Source organism: Typopeltis vanoorti, chromosome 13 (genome assembly GCF_054136105.1).
Source record: "Typopeltis vanoorti isolate ZY-2024b chromosome 13, IOZ_Tvanoo_1.0, whole genome shotgun sequence".
In the NCBI taxonomy this organism is placed as follows: domain Eukaryota; kingdom Metazoa; phylum Arthropoda; class Arachnida; order Uropygi; family Thelyphonidae; genus Typopeltis; species Typopeltis vanoorti.
The window spans coordinates 74,827,694-74,851,403 of NC_143561.1; the positions used below are offsets into that span (position 1 = coordinate 74,827,694).

The following is a 23,710-nucleotide window of genomic DNA, read 5'->3' on the forward strand; positions in this document are numbered from 1 at the left end:
TCGCACCCGGTAAGTACGATTTAGTTACACTCCCATCTATTACTCCTCTTAATAACGAGTCACCATACAACACTCTCTCCTTCATTTCGGAAACTCGCCCACGCTGTTTATTTACGTTAGCCGAATCACTCTGGAAAGAGTTTTGCAGGTGCTCTAATTGCCGCTGCGCATCTTGCATCACTGCGCGCAGCCTAGCGATCTCACTTCCTACAAATAATTCCTCATTTTTTTTATCATTCAAACCATTTCCTCTTTCTGTATAATTGCTCTCACTCTTTCTTAGATCACCGCTCACATTGCCATCTTGTACACCGCAATTCCGTATCGAGCCACTATTTTCACTCGCATTCTGGCTTTCTTCAACCATAACTGTCTCACAACCTGACACATACTTCGACTCCTCACTTTGCATACACTTTGCATTAGGGGGCGATATTAAGGGAAATCATCAGAGCTTACTCCACCTTTTACCACGAGTTGCCTCAGACCTGAAATACTTCAGGTGCAAACTTGACTTACCTGTCTGTTTGCTTACTCGGGAAAAAGGATTAAAACCAAGTTTATAAAATTGCTTGGTATCTTTAACGTATAATATACCCAAGGTAAAAAACTTTCTATATATATGTGTGTGTGTGTGTGTCTGTGTTAATTCCGTGAGTTATTTTTACATGAGTTAATTCCGTTATTATAATTTCAAGTAATAATTTCAAGTAATATGTCTACTCACGGTATTTGCTTACTGAAACAAACACACTGTCTCCTTTACCCAAACCTCTCATTATAATCTGATTTTTTTTAATATCTTGCATTTTCATATTTTGAAAGTTAGTTGAATTTCAAGTAAATAAATTTTGTTAGCTGTATTCAGTTATTTTCATATTTCGTTTTTATCAAATCAGTGATTGTGACCTGGCATTTATACAAATGCATGAAGTAGAGGTTAAAAAAAAAAAAAAAAAAAAACAGATGAGGAGAAATTTCATATTAGAAATTTGATTATTTCCCCCTCGTAATTTGTAGTTTGTGCGTTCAGCCGATTTTCTATATAATTATATTTATTAGGCTCTATAAAAATGTGAAACTTCAGAAATTTTAAGATCATTCCTGTGGAAAATGTATTATTATTATTATTATTATTATTATTATTATTATTATTATTATTTTGTTTTTCATTTCCTTTTTATTTTATTTATTTATTATTTGTTTTGAGTAACCTAAATCTCGTCGGTAGGGGGCACAGGAATTTTTGTTTTCGATATCATGTTAAGCATTCAGGGTTGTTTTATTCTTGGTGTTTGAGTTCTCTGCTTATTATTTGAATTAGAATATAAATTTATTTTGTCACAGGCTCAATAATGACTTCGGGGGTAAGTTTACATCTAAATTTATATATAAAATTTGAAAACAAAGGAAGTCTTCTACCTAATTAAGTTTATTTTAAATAACAGCGTATATAGCTCTCACTGTTAGATTATTTTTTAAAGCGTTCCATTTGTCGATGGAAGCAAACTATTATCATATTACTGAAGATTTTCGAGTCGCGTCACACAAGGCAGAAAATTTCTAACTAGTATTGTTTGTTTTTTTTTTTCCTTCTTGCAACGAAATTGGGTGTTTAATAAAATTGAATGCACTGAGCCTAAAAATAAATAAATAAATAGACAAAGATTGATGTAATGCTGGATGTTAAAAGTATACATTTTTTCCTTCACTTTTATAACTAATGTTTGAAACTTCTCTGATTAGTCCAACGTAGCAGTATTTCATTTTATCTCATGATTAAGTGTCACTATGTGACACCTCCAATGAGTCCTTGGAGTCATCCTGTGGAGGCAAACTACACTACACAAAAACTCGCCATCATTGTAAATTGCATCTGTCCAGTTGGCCGATTTGCCTTTATTATATTTTCTGATTGAATGTTTTGTTTCTTTTCAAGTACAAATTTAGATGCCCTAAGGTGGCAGCCCACAACCTAATTAGGCTGTGATGTCTGGTAACTAGCTGAGAGAAATATTTACACCATCTTGCATGATATTACATCATCTTTATCAACCCTTACACTCCCAGTTTTGCATCAGCAGCAAACAGTTGAATATACCTCTTAAATCTCCCAATAACACTGATGTACAAATTAAATAGTGCCCCCCCCCCCCCCCCCCAGTACAGAATTCTGAGGTACTCCACTAGTCACCCTTAATCTAAATTCCACTCCACCATATACTATTCTCTGTTGTCTGTCAGCAACCCCCCCCCCCCCCCTGTTCATTCTACTAGTTCCATATCCATTCACATTTCCTCCAACTTTTGTATTTTTTCATGTGGTATTCTGTCAAATGCCTTCGTGAAGTCCAGCAATAAAATGGTATAGCTTTTTCCTTTATCAAACCAGGCTGCAGAGCACAGGGATCTTCAACCAGGAAGCCATTTGTTGGGAGATTATTGGACCAGTGTTCTCTTCACATGATAGATGCTGATGATAAGGTAGCTGAAGAGAGTTCATCCATGGACCAGAAAGGGTTACTTGATTTTAAGCGAAGACTAGGTGGATTTTTGAGAGTCTGTGCAGGGGCAGGAGCAGGATGCTCATTACTTTATTAAATTGTTTAATCGAAGCTTGTCTTCTCCATATATTTGTTGGAGCAATATTAAATAGGACAGACAGCTAGGGGAGGGGGGGGTGCTTCTCAATGTTCCACTAATTGTGAACAACGTGGGGCTGTTTAGCTGGATGTCTATAATGTTAGTGTGTGCACTTCTTTCCCGAATGGGGGCACGGTATTCTGCTGCAAAGAATGCAAGGACTAGTGCAGATGACCTTAGGACTTCTGCAACACAGCCCCACGTTGTTCTAGCAAGCCTTGAAATGATATTATTTCTCATTTTAATTTTGTAGGACAGGTTGGTGATGTGCCTTGTATAGTTTAGGCTTCTGTCCAGGCTTGCTCCAAGGTATTTTGGGTGAGGCTCATGTTCTATCATCTTGCTGCAGAAAGAGAGGTTAGTGTCAATTTGCCTCTGCATTGTTTAGGTGGAATGCTATGGGCAGAGTTTTGTTGGATTTGGCTTCAGATACCACTGTTTGAAGGTCTGTGTTCAAGGTTGTTTCCAAGTTGGCACAGGAGGTAGACTGGTGTAGGATCACCAGGTCATCGACGTACAAGTATTTCCTTGAGCTGATGTGTGGTATGTGCACCTCCTTTACTGTTTAACATCTACATGTTAAAGAGTAAAGGAGGTTCACACAGAGCCCTGTAGGAGATGTGGAGGAATCTGGGCCTGCTCTTTTTCCACCAATATGGATCTTCCTTTTGGAGAATGGATTCAAAAAGCTGGAAAGTTTTTTCACCTTATAATATTGCATAGTTTTAGAAGAAGGCGCCTGATCCAGACTGTGTCATAAGCTGATGTTAGGTCAGTGAAAGTGACTCTGGATTTAAATTTCTTCTGGAAGCCTGCTTCAATCTGTGTTGTCAGGGCCAGGAACTGGTCACAGCAACTTCTTTCTGGCCTGAAGGCAGCTTGTTCAATCGGGAGTACTCTTTTGATGAGTGGGGAAATTCTTTTAAGGAGAATTCTTTCAATGAGCTCAAAGGTGCAGCAAAAGCAAGGAGATAGGTCATAGATTCTTGACATTATTTGGATCTTTCCCTGGTTTGGGCACAGCAATAGTTTTGGTATAGTTTGCCAATTGTTATAATTTTTTAGAACAGGGCAGCCAGCCATGTTTGACCTTGTTGGCCGAGATGTTTGAGAAACTCGGGGGAGGAGACCATCCACTCCTGCAGCCTTGCCACTCATGGTAGATTGCACGTTTATTTTCTTGCTAGAGCTGGGATCAAATGACTAATCATCTACTGAAGATGATTAACCATTTGGTCTGGAGTTATCTCTGGTGGTTTGTATCTTGTTGGTTCTGCCCGACCTAATTTTCTGAGAAGTGACCAACTTTTCTGGCTAGTTTTGGTGAAGTCAAGTTCATGGATGGGGATGGTTGTGATCCATCTATCCTTTCTATTTTTGTCAAGCGTTGCTGTGAGCTCCTTTGCAGCTTCTTTATATTTGCCTAAAAGTTCCTGAAATTTCCTTGCTCCAGCATGGGTTGTACTGTTTTTCTGTACCCTCTGGGAATAGATGCTTTGGCTGCAGTATATATAAATGACATGTCATAATCTCAAAGGAAATATTGAGTTGTTTGCTGATGATTCATAATAGTTAATCGGGGCAATGTGGAGAGCTTGCTGGATTATTTAAATAGGGTGTCAGTTTAATATAGATGAAGTTATGTATTTTGAGATAAGCTGTGTACTACATTCATGAAACTATACTCTAGGAAATAGATGAAGCTGGGGATTTTTGGGATGTGCTAGGCAGAGATGAAGTTTAACGGGCATATTGCTGAGGTTGCCAAACTAGCTCATACGATTTCTTAGCTATTGATGAACGCTAACAAATAGAGATAAGTTGTTATTCCTCTCTATAAGACCTTGATATGTCCACATTTCAATTACTGTGACCAAGATAGTGAGTTGTCTATGGAATGCACCCTGTGAGTATAGATTGAGTGTGGATTGCAGGAGTGAGTTGATAGGGAAAAAAAAGAGAGGATATGATAGAGAAACATTTAAATTACTTAGAGTTTTATAGGATTGATGTAAGGGGAAATGTTTCAGCACTTGGCTAGAAGGGACAGAACAGGTGGTCATTTCCTAGAAGTTGAGTAAGAGTGTGTTTAGTAAGGCTGTGAGGACTAGATTTTTTGCTTGGAGACTTGTGAATGAATGAATGAAATAGGTTGCCAGTCAGTAGTGAGTATGAGTACTTTGTGTGTTAATAAGTTCACAGAGGAGGTATTATAGATTGTCTGGATATTGAAAGTTTATTTTTCACTTGGTTAGAGTATAATAAATTTAGTTTAATCCTTTATCCAAGTGTGAGCAAACAAAGTTTGTGCCTGAAAGTATCTTCAGGACTGGGGTAAGGTGGTACAACACCAGGGCAACTCGTTGCAAAGGTGGAGCAAGATACCAACTAGATAGGAGTGTTGGTATCTTGCTCCACCTTTGCAACGAGTTGGCCCCTGGTGTTGTACCACCTTACCCCAGTCCTGAAGATACTTTCAGGCGCAAACTTTGTTTGCTCACACTTGGATAAAGGATTAAACTAATTTTATTATTGATTGTCTGGATGGTTGTCTTTGGATTCCACGGAGGTGCCGGTACAATAATAATAATAATATCGAAACCATGTTAAAAAGCATGAGCTCCTGTTGATTTTTATCTGTTTTTGTTATCTATTGATAATGTACTTCGTTTGTGCACCATCATTCACGGTGAGTAGTACACTGAGTCTTGTGAGTAGACATGCAATGGCTGCTGCATGGCCATGCCTACTTAGAAGGATGATTTGAGAAGATTCAAAGTGAGTGACCAAAATGGTAAGAAGTCTCTGGAATGCTTTGAAGATAGTGTAAAGGTTTGTTGCAAAATTAAATTAAGAGAGAATATAATATAATCATAATGGAATTTTATAGGAATGATGCAGAAGTTTTTCCCTACATTTCCTGAAGGTGGAGGGATAACAAAGGATCAGTTATCCCTGGACGCTGAGTAAAAGTATAGCAACAAAATGATTAATAGATTAACTTAGTGTGAATGATTGTGTTGGATTTATTATATTGTGCAGTAGTTGTGAATAAATTGTCATTAAATAAGTTTAAAGAACGGTATGATAGACATTGTGCAAATAATGGTAAGTGTGGGTGTCCTTCATTGAGTTCTAATACATCATAGAGAGAGATGCTGGTATATAGAAATGAGTAATTATTTTCATTAAATAAGCCTTTTTTATTCTTTTCTGTTCTCTCTCTCTTTAAATACACTATCTGATCAAATAATATCCGGACATCCCCTCTGTAATAGCCGATATATGGCTATATATACGAGGGTATTCTGAAAAGTTCTCGGCCTAACAATGAAAAAAAGAATTTATAATTTCAAAATTATTTTTATTTTTCAATATAATCTCCCTTAAGACTAATACATTTATTCCAGCGATGTTCCAGCACCATTATCCCATCCCTGTAGTGGTTCTCAGTAAGAGATACCCCTCTACAGCTGCAATCATCTCTTGATTCAAAGAAAAACACTGACAGCAAGGAAGAGTTTTAGTTTTGGGAAGAGATTGAAGTCAGAGGGAGCCAAATCTGTGGAATAGGGTGGATGTTCCAACAATTCATAATGCAGATACCTTAATTTTCCAATTGCCAAAACACTTGTGGGCAGGTGCATTATCCTGATGAAAGATAGTTTTTTTCTTCTGCAAACTGGGTCTTTTCTCACAAATTTTTTCATCTAGTCTGGTTAAGAGATTGGAATAATATTCTCCAGTTATTGTTTTACCCTTTTCAAGATAATAAACAAAATGCCTTTAGCATCCCAAAACACCAATGCCATGACCTTTCCTGCTGATGGAACCAACTTTGTCTTCTTTAGCACTGAACAACTGGCTTCTGTCCACTGTTTTGACTGCAATTTGGATACTGGTGTGTAATGATGAATCCAAGTCTCATCCATAGTAATAAATTGATGCACAAAATCAGTTTTATTCTTGTTAAAATGCTCCACGCACTGTTCAGAGATTTTCATGCGAGTGCGTTTTTGATCTGCTGTGAGCAAGCTCGGCATCCATCTTGCGCAAAGCTTTTTCATTTGCAATTCTTCATGCAAAATATATTATTATTATTATTATTATTATTATTCAGGCCTCCAAGGAGTCAAAAAACTCATCGAGGGAGGTCCTTTCTAAGACATAAAGTCTGTCAAGACTCATCGAGGGGAAGTCCCCCCCTGAGAAACACAAAGTTTATCATACCACTCCTTAAACCCACTGACCGTTCTCGCTCCCACCACTCCATCAGGCAATGCATTCCACGGCTCAACCACCCTCCACACAAAGAAACCACTCCTTACCCTCTTGCTCACAGTTTCCTTTCGTAACTTCCAGGGATGGCCTCTTGTCATCACTCCTTCCCGCTGATCAACCAAGCGAAAGAACTCCCCAGTGTCAACCCTGTAACCACCTCTCAACAGTTTAAAAGTCTCAATCATATCACCTCTCCTTCTTCTATCCACCAAACTCTGCAGTCCACATTCTCTCAGCCGATCCTCATAACTATCCTTGTACAGTCCTGAAACCATCTTTGTCATCCGTCTTTGTATCCTTTCCACGGTTAATTTATCCCCTTCAAATCCTGGGGACTAAATCTGAGAACAATAGTCCAAGTGTGGTCTGATCAGAGACTTATACAACGGAATGATAACCCTCTTATCTCTGCAGGTCAGTGTCCTTCTCATAATAGCAGCAATCCTCTGTGTTACCTTCACCACCTTTGCAATATGTCCCCTAAACTTCAGGTTTCTATCAATCATCAACCCCAGATCTCTTGTCTCCCCTACTTCCTCCAGTATAACTCCTCCCATAGAGTATGCAGCATCCCATCGATGTTTTCCAAACCTCCAGACCTTACATTTTGCTGCATTAAACTGACACCCCCATTCATTTGCCCATCTATCTAGCTTATTTAAATCCTCTTGCAGGGCTACCACATCTGCACTATTACTAATAATCCTTCCAAGCTTCGCATCATCCGCAAACAACTGAATATCCCCCTGCAATCCACTGGCTATGTCATTGATATAAAGGTTAAACAATATAGGTCCTAGTACTGAGCCCTGTGGGACCCCACTTGTAACCCTCTGCCTCCTGGAAACTGCTCCACCATACACAACTCTCTGATACCTATCAGACAGCCAATCCTGAATCCAGTTGACCAATCTGACATCCAGACCCATGTGCTTCAACTTAAATATCAGCTTATCATGTGGCACCCTGTCAAATGCCTTCGCCAAGTCTAAGAAAATTGCAGTATATGCCTTTCCCTCATCTAATGCTCTTGTAACTTTATTATAAAAGGCTAGCATATTGCTAAAACAAGAGCGTCCTTTCACAAATCCATGTTGATTCTCACAGATAACATTACCCTCATCTGCCCAATGCTGTACACGGTCCCTCACTACTTTCTCCAAGATCTTAACAACTACTGATGACACACAGACTGGCCTATAATTAGACACTTCCAGTCTGTTACCACCCTTATGCAATGGCACTATCTTACCTTCCTTCCATTCCCTGGGCACCTTTGCCAAAGCCAGACTTTCATTGAAAAGCCACGTTAAAGGTATTGTCAATTCCCTAGCACATTCTCTCAAAACTCGTGGCGAAATACCATCCAGTCCCACAGCTTTACTGACATCCAGAGTACTCAGTATCTGAAACACACTCTCCTCCTGTACCTCCAGACCTCGTACCAGTCCTATCCCTCTAGCATTAAAACTGACTCCTCTAGGATGAAATACTCCAATAAAGTGTTCATTGAACAATTCCACTATGTCCTCTGCATCAGTCACTCTATTCCCATTTTTATCCCACAATATCATTCTTCCACAGTCATTTCTCCTCCTACTGGCCACATAGCTAAAAAATTCCCTAGGATTTTCTTTGGATCTTAGGGCCAATCTCCTCTCATATTCCAGTTTCGCTTTCCTTACCACATGAGTCACTCTTCTGGCCTGTGTCTTATATTCCTCATGCATCTCTTCACCTGTCTCCTTATATCTCTTCCATAGCCTCTTTTTCGCATGCAATTCCTGTTTAATATTGTTTGTCATCCACTTTACTCCAAATTGCGCCCTCTTCTTCACTCGTGGTATACAACTTATCATTGCTGATAACAAATATTCTTTCACAATTTCCCACGCACTGGTGATATCCCGGCCTTCCAATTCCTCCCTCCATGAAACTTCCCGAAGTTGACGTCTAAGACTATTATAATCACCTGCCTTATAATTCCACATAAGTTCCCGTCTCTTTGATACTCCTGCATGTCTATTCATTTTCCAAGTCAAAACCATATGGTCACTCTCTCCAACTGGTGGGAGAGACGTCAACTCAGTTATTATCAACTCTTCTGATGCTATAACCAAATCCAAAATTTTTGAACCTCTTGTTCCCTCTGTTACATGTTGCCTAAGACATTTGTCCCTCAAGAATTCTAGAAATTCCATTCCCCTATTGTTACATGCATCTTCCTCTCTCCAATTTATACTACTGAAGTTAAAATCTCCCATAACAATCATTCTTCTTGCACTTGCCAAACTTAGCTGTCTAAACATCTCCTGGTCCCCATCCTCTGTGCTCCTGGGTCTGTAGCAACACCCCACTAAATATCCTGTCTTGCCTACCTCTACCTCACACCATACGCTCTCAAAATCATTTGTCTCACTACCTTCCAAATTCTCCACTCTTAGAGGACATAGGTCATCACTTATCATAAGCAGCACCCCACCACCACCACGCTTTCCCCTCCTATCCTGGCGAAAAATGCTATACCCAGTGACTTCTATTCCTGTTTTTATATCCCCTTTTGTCAACCACGTCTCAGTGATCGCAATAATTTTTGGCCAGGCTGATGCTATCTGCGCCACTATTTCCTCTCCCTTATTCCGGATACTCCTGGCATTAGTATACAGCATATAAATGCCATTGTTTCTATACCCAGCATTATCCCTTCTAGACTCCACTGGGCTCAGTCTTACCTGACATTGTCTCCCTTCTCCCAAGTATCCATTCCCACAAGAGGCCACCCCTGCTATCATCCTCCCTGGGACACACTGACTCGTTCAGAACAGCAATCTCTCCAGATGCCTACGTCCTTCCTCATTCAAATGCAAACGGTCTCTCGCAAACAACTCCTCTCTTTCCTCAAACGCACTCCAAGCATCCACATATACCAGTCCTCTCTTGTCACACATTCTCGCTATTATGCCATTCAATATCACCGCTCTTCTGCTCAGCTCATCATTATCATACCTAGGCAACACGCACACTATTTTTCCTCTCTCTGTCTTCTTCCGTACAGTCTCAAGCAAAAATCTCATATCTCTCGCTGCCCGACTTACATTACCACTCAAGTCATTCGTTCCTACCATCACAATCATCTCATCCACCCTTTCACTTCTCTTAATTGCCATAGCCAACCTTTCTATTGTTCCTCCTGGCAAACACTCCTCACGCATCCTATCCTGAACACCACGGATCATTGAGTCACCATACATTGTACCTCTTACCATTCCATCGCTCCTATTGTTTCCATTCTCTCCTCTTCTTTCATTCCCATACCTCTCTCTTCTACTGTTTCCATTCTCTCCTCTTCTAGCACTCCCATACATCTCTCTCATTCCCTCTCTCCTACTGTTTCCATTTTCTCCACTTCTAGCACTTCCATATCCCTCTCTCATTCTGTCTCTCCTACTACTGTTTCCATCCGCTCGTCTTCTAGCATTCCCATACCTCTCTCTCATTCCATCTCTCCTACCGTTTCCATTCTCTCCTCTTCTAGCACTTCCATATCTCTCTCTCATTCCGTCTCTCCTACTGTTTTCATCCTCTCGTCTGCTAGCATTCCCATACCTTTCTCTCATTCCTTCTCTTCTACTGTTTCCAATCTCTCCTCTTCTAGCACCCCCATACCTCTCACTCATACTCCTTAAATTCTCTCTCTCTCCTACTCTGATTCGCCTTGCATTCATCTCTTCCATTCTCCTAATCTTATCTTTCATACTTCTGCTCTCATTCACTAGACATTCCACCTCCTCTTTCAACTCATCTATCTCCCGCTGCAGGTCAGTCACTCTTAATCTAAATTCACTCTCCAGAATGTGAATGTTTTATTTTTTCCACCACCTGAGAAACACAAAGTTTATCATACCACTCCTTAAACCCACTGACCGTTCTCGCTCCCACCACTCCATCAGGCAATGCATTCCACGGCTCAACCACCCTCCACACAAAGAAACCACTCCTTACCCTCTTGCTCACAGTTTCCTTTCGTAACTTCCAGGGATGGCCTCTTGTCATCACTCCTTCCCGCTGATCAACCAAGCGAAAGAACTCCCCATTTTCCAAGAATATCTTACATATTCTTTTGAAATGCCTATAATCTTAGCATTTTCATGCGTTTTGATGACTCGCTGGTCATCCAATACTATATCGTGCACTTGATGAATGATTTCTGGTGTTGTTACACTTTTTTGGACGTCCTTCACGTGGATCATCTTCAAGGCTTGTACAGCCATGTTTAAACTCTCCAGTCCATTTCTTAATTGTCTAAAACAAAGGAGAAGAGTGCCCATAAACTTTTATGAACTTCGAATAAATTTCTTTTGGCATTAAACCTTCTTTTACAAAGAATTTTATAACTGCATGATACTCATTTTTATCTATTTTAAGGGATACAGACAACACTTTTGCTTCAGACAGCTTTATAAAACAAACTACTTGATGGAATGACTTGCAATTTCACTTAAATGCTTATGACAGATCTACCAACTTAGAAAAAAAAAATCGTGCAGATAGCGTTGTCATCTATGGTCGAGGCCGAGAACTTTTCAGACCGCCTTCATACATCATACAGCTATAAAAGGATATACACAGTCTTGCAGTCTTTGTAGATAAAATTACAATAAAATGGACTGTACTGAAGAGCTGAATGACTTTTGATATGGCACTATCATAAAATGCCACCTTTGTAGCTACTTAGGTTGGAAAATTTTTGCCCTACTGCATCTGCTCTGATCAACTGTAAGTGATGTTATTGTGAAGTGTAACACCTAGGAGCAACAACAATATAATCACAACTACCATACAAAAGGCAAGAAAAAAATTATACCCTTAAACTGCCATCCAATTTCTCTTAATCCATTTCTTTCCAAAATAAAAAGAACTATGAATACTCAAACTGCTATGCTACCTTGAAGACCCAAGTTATAAATGATCCAGTATGGATTCTGTCAATAAGTATCATGGTAAAGTTTGGTAAGTCTCCACTGATTGCCTTTATATCTTTAAGACTTTTGACCAGGTCTTGCACTAAGGAACTTGTTAAGTAAACTTCCATCATTTGATTTGCTCTTTTGACTTCTGCAGTTGGGCTGTCAGCTTTCTGACTGGATGCTTGCTTCTGAGTGTTGGTGGATGATGTCCTGTCTTCTAAGTATATAACCAATGCATGTGCCCCACAGGGCTCTGTTCTCTCACCCACCCTATTCCTTCTATATATAAATGATCTAACCCACAGACTACCAACCCAGTATATACTATGGATGATGGCAGCATATTACGTTCCTCCTTTTCATTTTGACATCGTGGCAATACACAAATTACCACACTTTCCAGAGCCTTTGCCACTACTACCTTAAAATATCAATCTCCAAAATATTCATCAGTGGGGTTGGATAATGTTGTCAATTTCAATGCTAGCAACATGCTTCTCTGCCTTATCCCCCCCCCCAAAAGAACCCTTCTCTTTCCATCTTTAATTTTTACTACACCCAAATTCATATACACAATGAGATCTATATTCTTAGAATAACAGTTAACTTCAAATCTCTTTTGCCACAAACATATTACAAATATTGTCTCATAAGGTTTTCTGTTTTGCTCGAGTTATGTTAACTCAATACAGCTTCTAACTTTACAGAAATTACAAATCTGTCCAACCATTGAATATTGCTCTCACATTTGAAGTGGTTCCCTTAAGAGCTTCCTAAAGATACTGGACTCTGTACAGAAAAGGGCAGTTCAGACTGATTAATGATACCTCTCTCTCTCACTAATACACTTCACTCAAAGAAGGTTCTCAGTTTCTGCTGCTTGCATCTGCTACCAATACCTTTATGGCCACTTCATCAGAATTAGCATCAACATTATCCCCACTCTGTCAGATGCATTTAGCAGCTGATCAATACTCCTTCACATCTTCAAACTCGCAGAACAATTTCTCCTCCTCTTCGTTCATTCCTTCCACTGCTCCCCTGGAATTGTCTGCTATGTTATGTGTTGCCTATTCACAGTACTAGTGTACTATAGCTTGAACTTCTTGTGGAGGGTTCCTCATTAAAAAAAAAAATAAATAAATAAAGCAAGTTGATAGACCACATAAAATCAAAGATCAGGACTGCCAAGTGCTGAAGCAAATGGGGTGAAAAATTGCCCATCCTCATTTGAAACACTTGCTCCCAAGTTCCAGAATTCTTCTGCATGCAATGCCAGCACCACAGCTATTTGTCAGAAGAGATGAAGAACATGGGTTTACATGGCTGTGCAGCTGCACACAAGTCTAACATCAGCAAGGGCAATGCCAAGCATCAGGTAGAGTGGTGTAAAAGCTCACTTCTGTTGAACTCTAGAACGCTGGAAATGCATTCTCTGGAATGATGAATTGTTCTTCACCATCTGACAGGTGAGTCTGGGTTTGGCTAATGCCAGAATGCTACCTGCCTAAATGTGTAGTGCCAACTGATAAGTTGCCTCAGGAGTAATCATTTTCTGGGGCAGTTTTCAATCATTTGGGCTGGACCATTACTAGTTCCAGCGACAGAGAATCTTAATGCTGTGGCCAAAATGAATCCAGGCAATTCTGCACAATTCTGCAACTTTATGGAAATAGTTTGCTGAAAGTTCTTTCCTAATCTACATGACAATACCCCCTCTCTAAAAAATGAGGTCTGTGTAGGAATGGTGTGATGGCATGGTGTTGAAGAACTTGACTGGTTGCACAGATCCCTGATCTCACCCCATCAAACACCTGGGATGAAGAATTGAGCCAATTTCGAGCCAGCCCAAATTATCTGATATCATTGGCTATTCTCTCTAATGCTCTTCTGGAAGAATGAAAGGGAATTACAGCAACATATCAAAATTCTGTATGTTGAGGCTTAAGTGCTGTGAAAAATTCATGTTGGAGGTTTAATGGAATATTATCAGTACTGAGAAAGGATTAAAATTAATTTTAATACTTCCAATATTTTGTCTCAGTCACAGAGACATCTTCAGGGATTACAAAAAAACTTTTTGTAACAACACACACACACAAATATAATACAATAGTGAATGAAACTAAAGTCCTATCTAGGTGGTGCACCCTCTATGGGCATTTGCAGGTGGCCTAGGATGTAAAGAGGGATCTCTGATAATTAATGTTTCCCAAATTTTGGGAAGTTTAATGCAACCGTATTTGTTTAAATTTGGTTGATTCCTGAGTGCAGATGCAGATTCAAAGAATAGTCTTTCTCTTTTGAATTTACTATGGTGGAGCATGGTGGTTTTTTTCCCAGGGGATCCTGTGGGTTGTATCCAAAACATGGTCTGCAAGGCCTGATTGACCATGTTTTCCAAATTTTGGGAAGTTTAATGCAACCATATTTGCTTAAATTTGGTTGATTCCTGAGTGCAGATGCAGATTCAAAGAATAGTCTTCCTTTTTTGAATTTACTATGGTGGAGCATAGTGTTTTTTTTCCCAGGGATCCTGTGGGTTGTATCCAAAACATAGTCTGCAAGGCCTGATTGACCATAATCGTGATTGTAGATGTATGACTTGTTCTCCTAACCGGATGGTTGCTGATCTGCCTGTCTGTCCGAAGTAAGCCAGTTTACAGGCACAAGGTACTCTATTATACTCCAGGCACTGAGAGAGGAGGGAGCTGGTCTTTGGTGGAACGGATAAGGATAGCACATTTATGGTGGGGCTTAAAAGCTGTATGAAGGTTGTACTTTTTTAATGATCTGGCTATTTTTTCTGATGTACCTTGGATGTAAGGTATAGTGATGGCATTTCTGAAGTCCTTCTGAAGAGATGGTCAGGGAATGAGGAAGGACTTGATTATTTTTTTAATTCTGTAGTCACTGTACCCATTGGAAAGGAAGGTGTTGTGTATGTGTTTGAGTTTGGTTGAAAGGGTAGTTTCACTGGAACAAAGCTTGTGGGCTCTATTGGTAAGAGTTTTAATAATGCCATATTGAGAGGGGTGGTGGTGGGAGAGTTTGTGAATGTATCTGCCTGTATGAGTAGGTTTTCTATATACAGAGAAAGAAAGGTTACCATTAGGAAGGTGTGTTGCTAAGGTGTCTAGGAAGGGTAAACAATTGTTATTTTCCTTTTCTATCATAAACTGGATTCTTGGATGTAGACTATTGAGGTGACTGATGAAGGAATCTAATGTGTCTGGGCCATGAGGCCAAATAGAGAACACATCATCTACATATCTTAGCCAGATAGAATGTTTTAGAGGGGAAGAGTCTATGGCTCGTTTTTCAAAATTTTCCATGTAAAAATTGGTAAGGGGGGTGAGAAGGGGGGGGGGACCCATGGCAGTTCCTTCTATCTGTTTGTAGATTTTGTTCTTCCAAGGAAAATAATCATGGAAAATTTTGAAAAACGAGCCACAAACTTCCCCTCTAAAATCTTCTATCTGGCTAAGATATGTAGATGATGTGTTCTCTATTTGGCCTCATGGCCCAGACACATTAGATTCTTTCCTCAGTCACCTCAATAGACTATTGCCACCTGCAAATGCCCATAGAGGGTGCACCACCTAGATAGGACTTTAGTTTCACTCACTATTGTTATATTTGTGTGTGTGTGTGTGTGTGTGTGTGTGTGTGTGTGTGTGTGTGTGTGTGTGTGTGTGTGTGTGTGTTGTTACTTTTGTAATCCCTGAAGATGTCTCTGTGACGGAGAAGAAATATTGGAAGTATTAAAATTAGTTTTAATCATTTCTCAGTGCTGATAATATTCCATTAAACCTCCAACACGAATACCAAAATTCTATGGAAGCCTTCCTAAAATGTTGAAAGTAGTTATTATCTTCACGAACTCCATGGAGTCAAGACTTATCATGAGAGATCAACCCTGGTCATTACAAAGTATCATGCCATCCACTGTTTGTATTCTGCCATTCTCTCAGGCAATGCATTCCATGCTCCTATCACTCTCCATGCACTCGGATATGGTATATGGTAAAACATATTCATATGAATTTCATATGGTAAAACACGGGGCCATCACTTCCATTGATGGCCCCTTGTTTTACCTTATGAAAAATCTCTGCATTGTAACATACCATAATAACCCTTCAACAGCTTAATGTTTGTCATATCTCTACTTTGTCTTCTATCTGCCAAACTCTGCAGTCAACTTGGCCTGAGTCTATCCTCATAATCAACATTATACAGTCCTGATATTTGTTATTCATTTCTGCATACTCTCCAAGATTACTTCAACCCCTTCAAATCTCAGTTACCACATCTGAGCATAGAAATCCAGATGTGGCCTGATCAAAGCTTTATACAATGGGACTACCACACTTTTATCTATGATCAGTATTCTCCTCAATAGTTGCAAGCATTCTCTGAGATGTCTTCACAACCTTTGCAATATGTCCTCTGAACTTGAAATTTCTATCTACATTCACCAACCACAAGATCTCATGCTCCGTCCTCTTCTTCCAGAATAACACTACCAAGTGAGTATTGAAGCATCCCATCTGCTTATTCCAAATTTCAAAACCGTAGATTTAGTTGTATCAATCTACCTTTCTAGCTTATTCAAATCTTGAATAGCTAAAACATCTGCACCATTACTAATAATCCTCCCAAGCTTCACATAATCTGCAATCAACTGAATATCTCTCTGAAGTCTTATAACAATATAAGTGACACTAATGAACAGTAATGGTCCCAATACTGAATCCTGTGCAGCTCCACTTGTAACCTTTCTACTCCCTGTTACTAGTCCCTCCTGTACAACTCTGATATTTATTAAAAGCCAGTTCCAACCCATTCCACTAACCTGATGCAACTTAAAAATCAACTTGTAATGAAACCCCCAGGCAACTGCCTTTAAAAAAAAAAAAAAAAAAAATGATGATAGTGTATTATTATTATTACGGGCGACTCCAGGGAGTCCTTAGACTTATCGAGGGAGGCACTAAACATCATGTCCACACAATTATTCGACATTCTCACAGTATCTATCATACCTTGCCTTGAACTCATTCACTGTCATAGCACCCACAACAGACTCTGGCAGCTTATTCCACTCATTTACCACTCTAAAAGTAAAGAACCCAGCTCTAACACCCTTGCTAACCACACTCTTGCACAGCTTCCATAGATGTCCCCTAGTTCTCTCGCCACCAGTCCTGATCTCAAAAATATCCTCAGAATCAATCCTATAGAAACCCTTCAGCAATTTGAATGTCTCAATCATATCTCCCCATTTCCACCTATCAACCAATTTCTGCAACCCACAAATCTTCAACCTGTTCTCATAAGGTTCATTCCATAGACCTGCTATCATCTCGGTCACTCGCCTCTGGATCCTCTCCACCTCCTCCCCATCAAGAAGAAACTTAGGTGACCAAATCTGGGCACAGTAGTCGAAATGAGGTCTTATCAAGGCTTGGTACAGAGGTACAATAACTTGCTTGTCTCTGCTCGTCAAAGTATTTTTCAACAACTAAGTGAGTTGATGAGCTGATTTATCCACTTTTGCAATGTGGCCCCCTAAACTTCATCTCCCTATCTACCAACACTCCAAAGTCCCTGCCCTCATCAATCTCATGGAGTACAGTTCCACCAATGTGGTATACTGCTGCTAATCTTTTCACCCCCAAAATGCACAACAGTACATTTTGTCACATTAAATTGACATCCATTCTCCTTAGCCCAGAACTCCAATCTCTCCAAGTCTTTGACATCTTCTGCATTCACTATTGTCTTACCTAACTTTGCATCATCAGCGAACAAATGAACTGTTCCTCTTAGATCCTTCCCTATATCGTTAACGAACAAATTAAACAGCAGTGGTCCAAGAACAGAACCCTGCGGCACACCACTAGTCACAGGCCATCTTTTGGACTCTACTCCTGAATAAACTACTCTCTGATATCTCTCCATCAACCACCCACCTATTCATCTCACCAACCCTATATTCATTCCCATATGTTGTAGTTTACAGATTAGAATTCCATGTGGTATCCTGTCAAATGCCTTAGCCAGGTCCAGCAGTATCACTGTAAACCCATTACACTTACCCAGTTCAGCCGTCACTGTGTTATAAAACTTGAGCAAGTTACTGAGGCATGATCTGCCTTTCACAAAGCCATGCTGTCCCTGTACAGTATCCATTTTCATCAATCCATTCATATATTTTTTCCTTGACTACTTTCTCCAAGACCTTGACAACGACTCCTGATATGCTGATCGGTCGGTAATTTGCAACAGTAGTCTTGGATCCTCCCTTAAGCAGTGAAACTATTTTCCCCTCTTTCCACACCTTTGGGACTAAACCAGACCCGAGACTCAGATTAAACAACATGGTCAAGGGCACTGATAATTCTTTAGCCGTTTCACATACGACCCGTGCCGTTATACCATCCAATCCCACAGATGTATTCACATTAAGATTCTGTAATAGACTATTCACCTCCACTTCATTCATCACAATTCTCATATAAACTAATGGTTCCTTCATTTTTTCAATGTCACCACCTCGATGATATACTCTTGCAAAGTGCTAGCTCAATAATTTCATTGACTGATTCAGTGACCTCCTTACCATCGTCATTCCTTAAAATCATTCTGCTGTGTACAGTTTTTTTTTTTTTTTTTTGCTTGCAGCATATTGAAAGAACTGTTTGGGATTCTCTTTAGCTTGTATAGCTAGTTTCCTTTCATAATCTGCTTTTGCTTTTTTACCACACTCGTTACCCTTCTGGCTTGCGCTTTATACCGTTCGTGTGCCTGTAGGTCACCTTTCTCTTTAAATTCCCTCCACAGTTGTTTCTTTTTTTCTGCAGCTCAAGCTTAATGGTGTTATTCATCGATTTAACCCCTACTTGTTTTACTATTCGGACCCTAGGTATACAGTCAGCCATAACCCCCTGTAAATTCTCCTTGACCACTTCCCATGCTCTTTTGACATCCAGCCCTTGCAGTTTTACATGCCATGGCACTGATCCAAGCAATCTCCTAAGCTTGTCATACTCGCCAGCACGGTTATTCCACATATACCCTGTCTTGATTGAAAATTCCACACCTTTAGCCACCTGCCAGGTCAAGACCTTATGATCACTCTCACCAATAGGTGGCAACATGGTCATATTCATTACAGTCAAATTCTCAGATGCTATTACCAGGTCAAGCACTCTCAAACCCTTAGTATTTTCACTTACATGCTGTCTCACCCTGTCTTGATCGAAAATTCGACACCTTTAGCCACCTGCCAGGTTAAGACCTTATGATCACTCTCACCAATAGGTGGCAACATGGTCATATTCATTACAGTCAAATTCTCAGATGCTATTACCAAGTCAAGCACTCTCAAACCCTTAGTATTTTCACTTACATGCTGTCTCAGATAGTTATCCCTTAATAATCAAATGAAATCCATTTCTTTCATCACATGTGTCCTCTCCTCTTTCCAATCAATGTTACCATAGTTGAAATCCCCCATAATAATTACCCTCCTTCCACTCATTTCATCAATTTGTTTATGCATACTATCTCCACCATCTATTCCGTCACCTGGTCTAGCAGCACCCAACTATATATTTTGTTCTGCCAGTCTCAATCTCACACCAAATAGCCTCAAATGAGCTCTTTTCTACTATCCTGCAATACAACTTCAATTCTCCTTGGCTGCAGTTCATCAGCTATCATCAATAATACTCCTTTCCCCCAATTTATTCTCTCTGTACCTCCTAAACATACTATAACCTACACATTCTATCCCACTAACTATATCATCTTCCATCAGCCATGTTTCACTAATGCCATAACCTGTGGCCAGGAAGAGCCAATCAAGGCCAAAAATTCTTCATTCTTGTTCCTAATACTCCTGGCATTAGTATACATGAAATGCAGAGGTCCCTTTGTCCTCTATCCACCTCTATCTTGATGCGTTATTCTAACTATCCCATTCTGATTTCTTGTCCTTCGTACTGACTTGGGTACATTATATACATTCTTACACTCAACTGTCTCACTGATATCCGCATATCCACTCCCCCTTGGTAGTTCTAGTTTCCCTGGTTTTGCACATCCATTTTCACTTCATTCAGCAACACCTTTTCCAGTCTCTGCACACCAAATCCATTCAGATGCAGGCCATCCATCTTGTATAAATCCTTTCACCATCAAACTCATTCCATACCACACTGGTCTGCATAACCTGTGCATAAAGTCATTTGCGATTATGGCCTTCCTTTTAAACTCCTCTCTGTCATACCGTGGCAACAGACTCGCCATCCTAACTCTGTCACTGTTTTCTTTTGCTACCTTGAACAATACTTTCAATTCCTCTCTCATAAAAAATTTATCTCCTTTCAATTCATTTGTACCCGCCACAACTATCAATTCTTTCACCCTGTATTTTTGTGCTCTAATACTCTCACTTACATCCTTAAACTTTGCATCCGGTAAGTACGATTTAGTTAAACTTCCATCTATCACTCCTCTTAATAACGAGTCACCATACAACACTCTTTCCTTCATTTCAGAAATTCTCCCACTCTTACCCTTAGTTTTCCTTTCAAACACTTGTTTATTTCCGTTAGCCGAGGCTCTCTGGAAAGAGTTTTGCAGTTGCTCCAACTCTCGCTGCGCACTGTGTTTCACTGCACGCAACCTAGCGAACTCACTCCCTACAAATAATTCCTCATTTTTTTTCATCATTTAAACCATTTTCTCTCTCTGTATAGTTGCTTTCACTCTCTCTTTGATCACCGCTCTCTTTGCCATCTTGTACAACATCGCAATTCCCTATCAAGCCACTATTTTCACTCACATTCTGGCTTTCTTCAACCATAACTATCTCACGACCTGACACACTTCAATTCCTCACTTTGCTTACACTTTCTGCACATTCTCCCACCACTATCACTTTCCATCCAAACTCCAGTCTCCTTCGTAAATGTGTGGGATGTATGCACACACACACATCACATTGGACAAACTCCCTCACATTACAGTTTTTGAACAAAGGCGTCGTATTTTTGGACGCCATTATCTTATGTCGCATTGGCGCCATGTGATATTCTATGAAACGTATCATTAAAATACTAAGTTAAATAAAATGTAATTCACACCAAAATCACACAGACACAACAAGCTACCAAAAATAAACAATACTACGATAAAATTTAAACCAGTATTCCAATTTTCACTCAAAATTATACTTAGCTTTCGGGAGCTCTCTGAAAACACTATACACCATGTAGCCCTCTCATCATGACTGAAAATTCTGTGTATGCCTTACTCTTATTAGTCTATTGTAAACGATAACTAGATTTTTAAAACAGAGTGCCTCCTTTAACAAATCCATGCTGGCCTGCATAAATAATATTACTCTCATCTGCCCAATTGTGTATATAAGTTTTTAGCAATTTCTCCAAAAATCTAAATCTAAACAACTACAGAAAAAATACAAACAAGCCTGTAGTTTGATATAACAGCAAAAGATGGGCCAACTCCATATTATTGCTTCTCATATTAGAGTAAGAATTGGGATCATCAGGTGTCTAGATGTTTTTTGATCCGATAGTGAATAAATCTTAGAATAGAACTTTTATATTTGTCAGGTCAATGTTGTAAGGTAGTTATTTATTTTATTTTTTCTTTTCATTTAATTAACTAATTTTTTCTCCCCTAGAGAATAGAGGATCACAGAAAGAAATGGAATAGGGATGAATATGAGCAACTTGCACAAGAAAGGCTTGAATTTGAGGTTGAAATTGAAAGGAGATCAAAGGAAAAGTTACCCCCCACAAAGAGAGAATATCTGAAACCAAGAGATTATCGTGTATGTGTTTAATGTTTTTTTTTTTTTTTTATGTTTTAAGTTGATTTATATATAATTATTTAAAATGAAAAGGGTTTTCATTATCAATCTGTGAGCTACTTCTACTGAATTGATTTTTTAAAATTAGAACTATAGATCACACATTGCTCATGTTTTTTTCATCAGTAAGGCCATAAAATGCCTCAAGTTTGGTTGTAGCACACATGATCTGGATGTGGCTTTTCATCTCACTTTCTTTGTGTATAGTATGCTAAGATAGAGGTAGTTTTGTTCTGTTTTTGCAATTTTGCTGTTACTTAAATATTTGTTGTTTTGATATATTTTTATTTTATTATTTATTTATTTATTATTATTTACCACCAGAAAACTAGCAAAATGCTATGATTGTTCCCATTTTCAAAAAAAAAAAAAAAAGCAATTTAATGAATGCCAAAACTATAGAGGCATTACCTTTTAAAAGCCTGATATAAAATATATTCAAGTTCTCTTAAAGACTGAAATAACCAAATATTATGAAAATATTTTTTGGAGAGGAACAAAATGGTTTCCGTAAAGGCAGATCCTCACTGACGCCTTTTTCACTCTCAAGCTCCTGATAGAAAAAAGAAGAGGATTCAATTTAGAGACCCATGTATTATTCATCAGTTATAAAAAGGCTTTTGATAAAGTCAATTGTAATAAGCTACTAGAAATTTTAAGAGATGTTGTGAATCACAGAACGTCTTTCATTCTTTCTTAGCAGTTTAAGGGAGGATAGAATGCAATTTGCTTAGGGAGTCTCAAATCCAGCCCATCCTTTTTTTCCAGTATCCATGCAATTTCCTAATAATGTTGTGTAGCACAAGGTGACATTGGACATTCTTTTCAGGTATGTCCAATATCACCTTTTGGCACACAACATTATTAGGAAACAATCTGGATACTGAAAAGTCACTTAAAGGTAAAAGCTAGATAGCTGAAAGGAGACTTTAGTAAAGATGGAAAAATAAATTTGGAAATACATAACAAGTAAACAGATAAAAGATAAAACAAAGCCTTATATGGTGAGGAATATTGAATAAATTTATATGGAATAAGAGTGATATTACACAAATCGCTCAACTGGTAGTATACAAGACAGTGCTCAGACCAATTTAACTTATGAATTTCAGTGTTGGTTGGTTTGACATTTATTGGCTGAAAGGTCATACTATACTGTTGCAAAGTTTATAGTAGTGAATGAGGTAATGTTGATTTGAGAGTTGAGTTAGAACTAAAACATTTGATTAATGATTAGATTTATTTATTTATTTAGCATATGATGATACAATGGCTGTGAGGCCTTTTTTACAGAGAAGTATGGTACCATCTCAATCGCCCTAATTTTATCCGGGCTCGAGACTGGCATAGCTGATGAATCAAGCCTATGGCTGGGTCTTAAGTATTCCTTGCTGTAATCCGTGTGTGTTCACGGAGCCGGTTTGCCTGTTTTGGGGGGAACGAAAAACCTGAGTTTCCAGGTGAAAAAATCCCCTATCTCCGTATGAGACCAGCTAACTCGCCTTTCGCCGAAAGAGACCAGATTCCTCGTGTCATGGACAGGAATCAAACCCAGGTCTTTCTGACCAAAGGGCTTCCTCTATACCAACTGAGCTATGGAGGCTCTCTAATGATTAGAGACCATATATTTGGAAGTTTTCAGAAATATTAGGGGAGGAACAGATGGCATCACTGGCAGAATTATATTGAAAATGAAGATATTAGAAAGGAACTCAATCATAGTGCCTTGGATAAGTGAAATGTTAGATTAGACAGTGTTACATTTCTAGGAAGTTAATAATAGTGCAGATTTAATCATATATCTGTCTTGGCATACTGTATCCTGATCCCTCGAGGTGCATTATCAGATTCTTTTTTAAGTTAAATAATAAAAATACTATTTACATTAAAATAATGAATAATATTTACT

At 39.0% G+C, this 23,710-nt stretch overlaps 1 protein-coding gene across 3 annotated transcripts in view; it reads left to right on the plus strand.

The window, feature by feature from the left end:
- Nucleotides 1-1,262: 1,262 nt before the first annotated feature.
- Nucleotides 1,263-23,710, plus strand: part of LOC150100288 (zinc finger matrin-type protein 2) — a 177,688-nt gene continuing 155,240 nt past the window's right edge. For all 3 annotated transcript variants that reach the window (XR_016549220.1, XM_090402313.1, XM_090402312.1), the window contains exons 1-2: nucleotides 1,263-1,367; nucleotides 21,613-21,762. Coding sequence is in view for 2 of the 3 variants with exons in the window: in XM_090402313.1 (XP_090258439.1) it covers nucleotides 1,356-1,367; nucleotides 21,613-21,762 (162 nt within the window). In the remaining variant the exon portion in view is untranslated. The remainder of the gene's footprint in view (nucleotides 1,368-21,612; nucleotides 21,763-23,710) is intronic.